This window comes from Monopterus albus, unplaced genomic scaffold (genome assembly GCF_001952655.1).
Source record: "Monopterus albus unplaced genomic scaffold, M_albus_1.0 scaffold488.1, whole genome shotgun sequence".
Taxonomy (NCBI): domain Eukaryota; kingdom Metazoa; phylum Chordata; class Actinopteri; order Synbranchiformes; family Synbranchidae; genus Monopterus; species Monopterus albus.
In genome coordinates this window covers 231961-244451 of record NW_018128368.1, presented here as the reverse complement: position 1 = coordinate 244451, position 12491 = coordinate 231961, and the positions used below count along the sequence as shown (strand labels likewise).

At 40.6% G+C, this 12491-nt stretch overlaps 1 protein-coding gene across 1 annotated transcript in view; it reads right to left on the bottom strand.

The window, feature by feature from the left end:
• Positions 1–7024: 7024 nt before the first annotated feature.
• Positions 7025–12491, bottom strand: part of foxj1a (forkhead box J1a) — a 6614-nt gene continuing 1147 nt past the window's right edge. The window contains 2 exon segments of the mRNA XM_020587920.1: positions 7025–10239; positions 12083–12491. The exon segment at positions 12083–12491 is cut by the window's right edge and continues 23 nt beyond it. Of these exon segments, the coding sequence (XP_020443576.1) occupies positions 9373–10239; positions 12083–12491 (1276 nt within the window). The 3' untranslated portion in view covers positions 7025–9372.

Here is a 12491-nt window from a genome sequence, read left to right as displayed (position 1 = left end):
AACAAGGATGAAAACATCTTGATCAATAAAAACACAAGCAGAAACTTAAAGTCTGACTTTTTAAAAAGAATTCCATGAAATTTTACATAGAACGAATTTAATTGGCTTTTCTTCAAGCTTGAGCTCCAGAGGTAGCTCTGCTTGTGACCTCAGAGCTCCAAATGTTAACCTGTGATTCAGTCATGTAGCTTTATGGTATGTGAAAGGCTATACTGTCAAATTTTATTTCAGTTTTCAGTGTGGATGTTATAACCTGTTGCCCTGATGATCAGTGAGGTTTCCTGCAACAGCTCCTTCCACCACCCCATCCTCCTACTTAGACTGGTGTTCATACAGTATACAGGTATGTGATTATTAGTGGGGATTCGCTCTCTCAGCAAAATCCACATCACTACTTGAATTCACTCAAATACTTTATCAATCAAAAAACAACACACAAAAGAAAATAGTACATAAATAAAATACTAGAAACCTGCATACTTTATAATTGCTCCAAAAGATACTTTAAACAAATAACCTCAACCTTAATAATAATGACAACCATAAAGATATTTTAGAAAGTAGGAATTTTAAAAATGTTTACATTGGACATATAAAAACTCTTGGTTGTGCAACTTAATTTAACATCATCATTTCTGTCTGGTGCTTCATACTGGGAAAGAAAGATTTTAGATTGAGGAGCAGTAGCACTGTAAATCTGTAACTCTCCTCTGCTGAACACCCATAGTTCATCAGCGCATCCCAGCTCACTGTGGAGCTTTACTGGTCCCTCCAGAAATGGCTTTGTCATGTTGGTCTTCTGCCGCCTCATTCTTTCCCCTGAAACGCCAACAAAAGAGTGTCCCAGAGCCTTGCCTAATGAATAAAGAGGCCCTCCCACTGAGTATTGTTTCCATGATGTTACACAGAGTGTGTATTGCTCACTAAGCCTATGATGGTTGTCGGGCTAGCTTTTTGCCTGTGTCTTCCTGACAAAGAAGGCATCAGCCAGAACTGCAACACAGGGCACACACACACCGAGGCAAACATTTAAACACACATTCATGCACTCCTCAAACACACCCCCACCATCTTCCATAAGATACTGTATTCAATGATCTGTTTGTCCTGACCCTGACACACACTGGCAGAAGGTTTGCTTTTTTTAGTGAAGAGTTGTTTTAATGAATCTTCATAGATATTGGTACAAAGGGATCTTGCACACAAAGACAGAATTATTCATCAAAAACAGGATAACATCTCAGTTTGGTGCACAACCCCCTAGAACAAGTTAAATGGCAGGAAGGGGAGACATACTAAAACCTTATTTACCTCAGCTGACTGATATGAGCTTGTGAGACCTGGTTAACTCACAGAAAACCGTATTTAAATCTGTGTCCTTGTTTCAGAGGTCATATAGTAAACACAGAGCAGGACACTGATGTATTATTGGGTACTGAATTTTCATGATTATCCACTGAACACTGTTGCCATAAGGTAAGACAAGTTCTCACTTCTAAAACAGATAAACAAAGAGAAACACACAAAATGTTACTGTCCATCTATCATGTGTATGGAACAGGGTGTATGTTGCAATCAAGAATTGTGCTGCATTTTCCAATTCACCTCAATATTTTTCAGTTTAATAAACAAAATGATGATTCCTGAACTCAGCATACAAAGAGTCTAGAGGGTGGAGTCAAAATAAAATCAGCCAGAAAAAGTGTAAGAAAAGGATTAAACTGATTTTTGTTGTGTGCTTGCCGCAGCCATTAGCTTATTTGGCTAGGTAGTTTACTACCTTCTAACACTCATTTTTAAAACATATTGTGCTAACTATTTAGGTATTACTGTGTGAGAGCCAGTAAAGGATGCTACTATAGCTGTGTGTAGTATAGTAAGAAAATATCACTGCACTTGAGTATTGCGAGGTTATACTTTATGATACTGTATTGACTCTCAAAAACACAATATTGTTTTTTAATTAATAGTTCACATGTCAAGTAATGCTATGTTGTTGGATGTTACAGGGACTGTGACAAATGCATATGCAGATTCTTGCCAATACATAGCCCTAGTGTAGTACATCTGCCCTGATTTGAGGAAGGTTACCCTCCAGTTGTCCCAGCCCAGTGGTTAACTGAGACAGTCTTACATTCACCAAAAATTTTTTTGGTTTTCATTCTCAAAGCCTCATCTCTTGTGAGAGTAAACATTTGAAAATCAGACAATAAAGCACATAATAATGATTATTATAACCGTTGTGTTGCTTATCCCAGTATGTTTTTATTTAAGATAAGCAGCCGATCTGAGGTGGTTCAACATGAAATAACTGTCTGCAGTTTTCCCTTGTCACACTATAGGACTAGCCTGCACCATAAAAGCATGTCAAACTGGTGCTTTTTTTATTCGTGTCTTCTACATGGATCATCAGCTGGTGACAGTTTGGTTTGGAATCATAGCTTTAGCTTGAGCCTCAGTCTTTTAACATGAAATCAGCCATCACATGCATTTTTAAGAACATACCGAATCTGTCAGACTATGAATTTTCAGCCAACTTGTGGAGTTAGCTAAAATAAAATACAGTGACACCAACAGTGATGGTTGCCTTTTCTAAATCGAGTCTCCAGTTAGAAATAGGTCAAGTTCAAAGTGTTTATTCGTCTTATGCACAGTTAGGAAACGTGTTTCCCTGTACAATGAAATTCTTACTGTGCCATCCACATGAATGCCACAAAATACACATGAAATGTAAAGTAGATAAATAAGTAACACAAAATCTAAGGCACTTTAAGCAGCAAATGCAGCAGTATAATAAATATATATAAGAATATAATAAGAGAATGTATGTTGCATGGGAGCAGCATGTGCAGCAGTCAACAGTCAATGTGCAATTATGCATGTGCAAACTGAGAATGTAAACAGTACAGGTCGGCAGTACATGACGTATTTCCTGGAGTCACAATATTTGCAACTATGGGCTCTATTTTCCTATAAGAGGGTGTCTAAACTTCAGGCACAAGGTGAATATGGCCGTGTTCAAAGGCTTTTTTGCAATTTTGGTGACCACAGACGTAGCACACTTTTGTGTGCAGTCAGGTGTTACTGGGCGCATTTTGTAGGGCACTGTTTTTAAAACAATACAATAAAATCATATTGTAATCACTGCGTTTGTGGTGAAACTGATTGTGTTCTGCCAGAGTGCACATGACCTTCTCTCATGTGTAATTTTTAATGTGGTTTTGAATTCTCAAACACCAGCCACAGATCACCTCTGGCTGCATCCTGTAAGTAGGCTACGGATGATGCGTCCTGAGGTGCGTCAGTACTGTTTGACCATATTCATATGTATATCCACAAACTTAGGTCTAGTTTATTTATTTTAACGTATTTCCTGGTAATAAACTCCTCAGCTGTTTAGGAGTCTGATGGCAGAGGGAAAGAAAGAGTTTTTCAGTCTAGTGGTCCTGCATTTCACACTTCTGAACCTCCGGCCAGAGGGCAGGGAGGTGAACAGTCCGTGCTGGGGGTGGGATCTTTGAGGATGGAGGCAGCCTTCCTACACACCCTGTGATGGTAAATGCTCTGCAGAGAGGGCAGTGGAGTCCTGGTGATGTTCTCCACAATTAAATAAATAGAAGGATGTTTGACTGGCAAATATTATACTGTTATGTCTGCAAATTGTGTATGTGCTAGAACAGCACAGCAACTAGGGCTTCTCTTGTTTGATTTCTTGATTAATTGAATAATATTATTTTCTATAAAACATCAGAAATTTGTGAGAAATACTTGTTAGAGCCTCTCACAGCCTGGATGTGGTGTCATCATACATCTTGTTTCACCTGACCAACAGTCCACACATTTGAGATGTTAGAACCATGAAAAACCCTGCTGTTCTTTATGTATAAAGGGCTTTTCTTTGCAGTGGTGGTATTTTTACATAATGTACGTTTACCTAAGTAATGATCTGAGCACATCTTCCACCACTGGAAGGACCACTGCACAGTGTGAAGACAGAGGGAAGCCTTACTTTGGTAATGTAGGTGAACTTTCACAAATCCACCAGTGTAATAAATCTGGGGCTCCATCGAGACTCTCTTTCTGTCCCTCCATAGCCTAATCAACCCCAGAGTCTGGGTAAGACCAGTAACTGAGCCTCACCCCTTCCCACCCCCAAGCCCCACATGACAATAGTACCAGCAGTTACCCAGGAAACAGGCCTTTTATTAGCTGTGTGCTAAAAAAGATGTATTCCCTGTCTCTTCCTCGTCCACTTCTTCACAACTTTGTTGTTGTTGTTGTTGTTGTTTTGGGGGGGGTTGAACCCACAAGCTTGTAAAGGCTGTTCCAGCTCCCAGCAGCTAATTTACTAACTTTTGTAATGAATTCTCCTGTTTTTTTGGGAGCTTGTGGGGCAGAGACACACACCCTAGCTGCATGGCTGCTCCCAAGAGCTGATATGTTCATCCATTTTAGACCTCACAAAGCCTGTATGTTAAATTATCTGTCTGAACTTTAACACAATATGCTGTTCTCTCTCATTCACAGTTACTCTCATTTTAACACTGTTAAATTCATTATCTCCATGATAGTTGTAAAACTCGAGTTCAGCCTGACACCTGAGGTCGAGTAATATAAACATTTCTTACAAAATAACTTAAGTAAAGATTAGAGAATAGTCAGAAAGAAAATTTTTAAAAAGTTTAAATTTGATTTAATGTTAACACCCTCAGATTGATCCTCCAACCCCTTAGAGAGGTCCCAAACCTTGGGTTGCTGTAAATGATGGGTTTTAAGTCTTTTCATAAATATTAAATTTTGGAGATTCAGCTCATCTTTTGCTTTATGTAGAGTTTAATCATTAATTCATTTCATCTGTTGACAATCTTCCTTTCATTTCAAGTACTAATTTATCTTCTGCTCAAAACTTGTCAAATTATGGTCTAATGGTCTTTGGGCAATGAAGATACAGACATTTATGTTTTTTATTGTCATTCATTCAAAACTTAAATTTAAACTGTTTTAGGCTGGGGTTTTGTTTTCACATTGTAAAGTTTGAGAGGACCTCATGTGAATACTCATTTGGCAAAAAAATGCTCATATATTCAAACATATGTTCTGTTTTGAGATTTATCCATAAATTATACACACAATGATAAAAATGCAACCTGCTTTGGTTACAGCTGAATGAAAGTTCACCACCACCATTGTGTGTTTGAGACACAAATCATTATTAGTTGTAAATTAATCTGCTGCCTATTTTTTGATGGACTAATCTTTCAGTCCATAAAATGTCAGAAAATAATGATAAATACTAGTTGCAATATCCTTCAAACCCTACGGTGACATGTCTTCAAACTTGTTATGTAGGGATGAATCTGACACGTGAGCCACAGTTTGCTAAACGCTGGTCTCAATGCTGTTTTTTAAAGAGAATAAGATACTGGGGGGGATGCAGGATACAGAAAAATATGTAAAAAATACTGACTAAAGACTCAAAATGTCAACACTTAGACTGTGTTTGAATCAGTATTGTCTTCCAGAGCGCAGTTAGATTCTTAAATGGCTGTCATTGTCGCAGCCACACTGTGTATTGATGTTTCGCACTTTCAGTTTGCAGCGTTCCTGGGTCAGAACAAGCAGTAAGGGTTAGCGTTTCACAAGGAGTCTCCTCTTACCTACAGTCGTCAGCAAGGCCAGCGAATAATACCTGCATCAGGTTACCACAGGCCTCTCATCTAACCAGCCTGCCACATTATAATTATGAGCCCTGCGATCCAGCTGGAGAGCTCAGTCCAGCAGGTAATAGCTGCTTGTGTCGCTGGGGGGGTGGAGGTTACATGGAGCTTGGGGCACAGGGGAAGGGGAACTTCACCTCTCCTTTCCAGGAAAGAATCACTTGGGCTGGGTATAAATATGCAGGATCCTTCCTTTCCACAGCAGTGTTGGGTGTCCAACACACAGAGGTGTAGTGTTACGACACTTTGTCTTTGCCCTTCATCTCTCAGTCATCATTACCTCATCAGTGACCACAGGCAGACACGGTTGCTGACAGAGAGCTTGTATATTCACGACCCTGCGGGGGGGGGACACTGGCTTCTTAAATGCTACGTATTTGCATTTGATTACTATTCATCTGGGCTCTCAGAACGCGAGCCACCTTGTTAATCTGCAGCAGGGTCATAGAGAGACAGTGTGGTCTACTGAAGGGCAGACAGGCGGTGATATATGGGGCCGTGGGACACTTGTCCCTGCAAGACCCCACACTGGCCCAATGAAGGACCACAGATCTAAGCGCCATGGGGAACAAGAGTTTGACTGAGCACAGACAAAGCCCTGAAAGGGAGAACCCAGCCACCCCCTGTTACTATCACCCATCCACTGCCTGATCACAGCAAGACCCTAAAAGAGATGAGCAGGAAAAGACTAACGTAAATCTAATGCACATGCACACTAAAGCAGAGGAGGGTGAGCGGGGGACAGTGCAACACAGCAAACAGAAGAAAACAAGAGTCTATGTTCATGTTAGGAACTCTGTGAGGCTGTACCTAGATACAGCTGTGCTTTGAGCTCAGGATGAGTTCAGCTCATGCTTACAGTGATAATGCATATGACATTTACCATTTTCACCATCTTAAGAAGATATGAAGCATCTTCATGACGTTCCCCAGGTCCCAGGTACAGGCAATTGATCTTTTTTTAAATCTAAAAATAAAAATATTGTTCTGCTGGTGGCTCTACAGGAAAAGTAAGATGATGAGAAAAGTATTTAGGATTTATCCTCTGGGTACCATAATCATCTGAATCATATTGCATGGCAATCAGTTCAATAGCTGTAAAGGCATTTCAACCTGATGGTGACATTAGAGGAATAGTCATCCTCTAGGAAAGATGAAAGTTTTTACAAAATTCCATGTCAATTCATCCAAGACTTGTTGAACTATTTCAGACATTTCTGACATTCAACATGCTACTAGAAAATACATCACATGCAGTAAAATGTAATTTTTTTTTATTTTCAAAGAGAAGTGGGAAATAAAATAAAAACAGCAAAGCAAAAGAATGCATACAGCGTCTCTGACTTTACAGAACCAATCATGAGGTAAGATGCCATTATTATGGTTTAATAAGTGTTACTTGATCGAGAAGAGCTAATACACAAACACTTCATGGTTGCTGTGTTTTTACAGAGTCCTTGCCCCTGCCTCACAATACACAAAATAGTGAAACTGGTCTCTCTAAGGTAAACTGCATGAACAGACAGATGCCTAACATGTAAAATATAACATGTGTCACTATACATTAATTGCACTTTCACACATTTTAAAGGACAACAGGAGGAGTTACTGTATCTATAACGTTAAGACCGCTTGTCTTCATATGGAGTGATTTGGTTTAGTTGGTCTGTGACACATATCCAAGCTGCATCAGACCCTTATTTTATATAGTGACCACTCTCAGTCTTCTTACACACAGAGACACAAAAAACAGACATTTTCTCTTTGTGAAAAAAACAACAACAACAACAACAAACAGCCTCTTAACACTGCCACCTTGCCGAATCCCAAGTGTTGTTCTTGGCACATAGAAGGTCAGGTATTCATTTACAAGACACTGGGGCCTTTCCAAAGTAAGCATTTATAAGGTCTGAATCATTTGTTGTTGGAGGAATTCGCCTCAAGCTGTTTCATGACCATTGTAAATTGTACTCCATGAAACCTAGATGTGTCCTCTACTTTAAATCTACTCTTCTGATAAAAAGTCACAGAATAAAAGAAAGTGGTAGCCAAGTACTTCTAGAAGGAGCATTTAGTTTGATATGAAACAAAACTACATTCTTTGTTTCAATTCCTCTTTTAAAAAAGCAATGTATCCTGCACAATTATTATTAATCTAGGTAAACTGTTCCTAATTATTTCAGAAAAATACATATGGAAAATAATTAGTAGAAACCCCTTTGCAAAAAAAACCTAATACAGTAAATTACTCCTACACCAAACATCATTTGGCAAATATCTCATTATTCATGATCATAGTGCTGCTGTCACAATCTTTACAGTCATGTTAAACTATTTTCAGCAGCAAATGTGTTTTAACAATTATTTCAGTGAAATGCATCTTTGTCAACCAAGACTTCATACCTGCTGATACCACACAGGTAAATTGTCCTTAAAACAAAAAGAACAGCTGATCAGTTGCTTTACTTCTGAAAATAAGTTTTTGTATCATGTGGTTTTATTTGCCCCAGTAGCGGAGCTTGATGTGGTCATCCATAACAACTTGAACTCACATTGTATGATGTAAACAGAGACCATGTTGTGTCCTCATGAAGGCCTGTACACACCAGTATCTACGACAGTGAAATTTTGCAACAAAACCATTCAGTGGTTGTGCATTTACAGCCATTCTGCCAACAGGTTGTTGATTTGTGTGTCGTTATCATCAAGGTGGAGAGGTCCCCTTCCAAATTCACCATATCTACAACTCAGATTTACTGGCTGCAGACTGGCATGAATAAGTATTTTTCCCAAATTTGGGTTTTAAACTATGCGATATAAATGTAGCATTATTAGCTTATGACAGCATCTTCTTTTTTGAACATCTTCTGTCAGAGTACAAGCCTGTCCACAGCTAAGACACAGCTAGAAGATGATAGTCTGCAGTTATCTTCAAATGTTGTCTTTTCAATAAAATATATGAGCTTATTTTTCTGTTAGCAAAGCACTAACAAGCTGGTTAACTGCTTGCCTGTTGTGGATGTATTGTAAGAACTCGGTACAAGATTTCAAAAAGGTAAGTAATACCTTATCAGGCAACATTATCTATATTGCAAACTGAAAGTTAGCAAACTTCTTTGTAAGCTTACTTTAATTTAAAAAATTGAATTAAATGATATACAATCCTGAGATCAAAAGACCAGGAGGGAGTAATCAGAGTACAGATTGCATGACAGTGGTTCTGATCTTGCCAGTTAAGTAGCCCTGTAACTCGCCCTGCAACCAATGACTACATCAGCAAGCTTCTTTTAAAAAAAGCCTATTTCATGAAGACGCAGATTAGTTTCCCCAAGCTGTAGCAGGTGGTGTGACCAGGCCTTAACTCTGAAAACTTGTTTTTGTTTGTCTCAAGTCATTTCATGGTTCATGGTTCACCAAAAGCTTTGATTTCCCACAGTGATGTGAACCGTTGCTGTACACTGTGGCATATTTGTTCAATAGGCAAGGGGAGTACAGTTCCTGCATGAATCAGCATCAAAATGTAATTCTAAAAATACTTTATACATGTTGAAAAAGACAAGAAGAGTTGGTTGAGTGTAAAAAAAAAGTCTCTCGTTCCCCAGGAGTATTGCAATAGGTTCATAGTGTGAAAAAGGACCTGAAAAGCAACTGTTCCTCAGAGCAGGCTGTCAATCTGGGTGCTGGGGTCTCCATTTAATGAGTCTCCAAGGTCAAACAGCTGGTCCAGGTTGACAGTGGAGCTACAGAGGAAATCACTGTGGCCTTGTTCCTCCTCCTCAGGCCAAGGTCTCTCCAGGAAGGCTGTGGCCAGGAAGGTCTCCTCATCAAAGTCTGACACGTCCTTCCTTCTTTGGGTCTCCACTATCATGTGGATGTCTGCTGTCCCTGCAGAGGCTTCAGCAGGGGAGATGTGTGTCCCCTGCACTGTCAGGTCCTCCTCTTTCATGATGGGGCTCAGAGGTTCCACTCCATCCAAACTGAGCTCTCCACTGAGGGCTGAATCCAGCAGGGCATCCCAGTCAAAGTCCCCTTTCAGAGGTCCAATCTCCTTCTGTTCGTCCATGGAGAGCAGTGGGGAGCTGGAGCGCCGAGGGACTTTAGCGGAGCCATTTTTGGAGCCCAGCAACTGTTTCCTCTTGTACCCACCTCTTCCCCGGACTACTGGCCAGGATCCCAGCATGGTCCCCTCAGCCAGATGGGGGTCCCACTTCTGGTCAGCCCCAGTTGCCTCTTCAAATTCCCTGAGGAGCCTCTGGGACTCTGGGTTGATGTACAGGCCAATCTGACCTCCTGTGGGACTGCAGGGGACTCTGGACTGAGACTGGAGGTTGACCATGAGCCGGTTTTGCAGGGCTGGGTTGATCTGGACTGGTGGCATTCGTCTCTTCTTGTAGGCGCCACTCAGAAGGCGCTCAGCATACTGCGGGTCAATCTTCCAGAAACCACCCTTTCCTGGCTCGTCCTTCTGCCGTGGCACCTTGATGAAGCACTTGTTGAGCGACAGGTTGTGTCGAATTGAGTTCTGAAAATAAAGATGCACATTTTCAAATGAAAGCTCATATATTGTCTTTAGCAAACAACTCTTTATTTTTGACACAACCTTGAAGGAATAGTTGGATGTTTTGGAAAATACTCTAATTTATTTTCTTGCCGAGAACTAGGTACATACATTTTCATGTCTGTACACTAAATATGGCAGGAAACAGCTGGCTCTGTCCAAAAATACAAAAATGCCACCTCTAAAGTCACACCACAAAAATGTTGCAGCTAAATTTGTCATACAGGTTCATACAGTACATCATTTCATCTAAATAAGAGAGAGAAGAAGATCTCTAAGTTTGTAAACTGCTTGTTAATTGTTAGTTATAAACACTGTTAGCTCAGTCGCTAACGGAATAAAAAGTTCACACAGTTTATTGACAAGAAGTATTTGTAGCATGGACTCCTCTTTCCAAACTGCATGTAAACCATGTCTCTGTTGTGGAGCAGTTTATAATCCGACACCGGAGGAGCTTCAGTTAAACTGGATGGTGTCACATAAACTCTGATCGTTTTCTCCATTTTGGATTGTCTGGCTGTGTGTTCACTCAAAGGTCAGCTCTGTTAAGACAGTTTGCTATCGTCACCAACGCAAACTCACATTTCAGAGTTCATCAAAGTTCAACTTTATGTGAGATTTCTCACATAAGACAATTTCTTGACTATGTTACAGCAGCATAAAAAAACAAAAACACAAGCAAATAAAGCATATCACAATAAAAACACAAGACAATAAAAATACTATTAAAGTATTATACACACAGTTCAAACAGTAATAATGTTTGTTAAAACCAAGGAAAACAGCAACAGGAGAACAAAGATAAGAAAAATACAGCAATGAACTGTATGAGGACCAAGAAATAATCCAGCTCATAACCTACCATAAAACCAAAATGTATTGCTTTTATACTTTGGTTTTCAAACAGATTAAACAGACAAGCTATAATGAGCTTTAGAGGTGTTCATATGTGGATCCTGTTACCGTTGGACAGAGCCAGGCTTCAGCTGCTTCTCCTTGTACCCAACCTTTATGTCAAGCTAAGCAAACCAGCTACTGGTTGTAGCTTCAAAGCTTCTTCACAGTTTGTATGAAACTTTTCCTCTAACCCTGTAATCTGCATATTTTGCAAAAGGTCAGACTATTCCTTGAAGCATATTGTAGTTACATCTAGTAATGCAGGAAGTACAGATGGCAGAGCACCATACAACACTTTAAAGCACTGTATACCCTTGCATGCATCCAGCCCCCTTCACCGAAGTCTAAATAGAGGAGTAACCCAATGACCTTTGTTAAATATTACTGCCTTACAATAACAAAATGCTCTGAAATGTGTAAGCCAGGCACTGGGACAGGGGAGTCCAGCTAACAGCTTCATCAATCATTTATCCAGCAAAACTAAACATTTTCTTGAAAATTTCTGGCCCTCATTTTATTCCTCCATCGCTTCTTTTTGCTCAAGCAGAAAAACCCATGAGCTACAGAAGTAGTGTTTAATAGGCAATGAGGGAATAGTGTGTATAATTCATGTTTTGTGTTAAGGTGTTGTGTAACTGAGGGAAGTGTTGCTGGACTCAGAAGTATTAATTGTGCACAGCCAAGTCACAAATACTTCATCTGAATGTGGCAGCTGGCCCAGACCTCCCAGTATGCTGTTTCTTTAAATTTTATTTTTCACAGTTCTTTTAATATACAATGTATTTGCCCACCTGCGATTCAGTGCAGAAAATAGTAACACTGAGACCTGCCAAAGTTGAAAATGTGTTGGAAGTGACACATTCGTCTGTATATACTATATGTGTATCGATGTGTGTGTGTGGTCCTTCACCTGCCAGGTGGGATCAGCGTGGCGGTAGTAGCAGAAGTTGTCAGTGATCCACTTATAGATGCATGATAGAGTGATTTTGCTCTTCTTGCTGGCCTGCATGGCCATGCAGATGAGGGTGGCGTATGAGTACGGCGGCTTGATGTGCGCGTTGGTCTTGTAGTCCACCTCATCAGGACAGTGGCCATGCGCCACGATGCCGGGGAGGGACTGCATCCTGCTGTAAGCCGCCGCTGTGGGCTTCCCCGGGGTCAGGGGCATCCCGATGGAGGCAGGGTCCCCGGCCAGAGGAGAGGCCGGGGCGTCAGAGCCCAGCTGCTGGTGGCCGAACAGGTGAGGTTGGTGGTGTGCCTGCTGCGGCACGTTGGCACCGAGGATGGAGAACTCCCGCAGCCACTGCAGGCCCGCAACG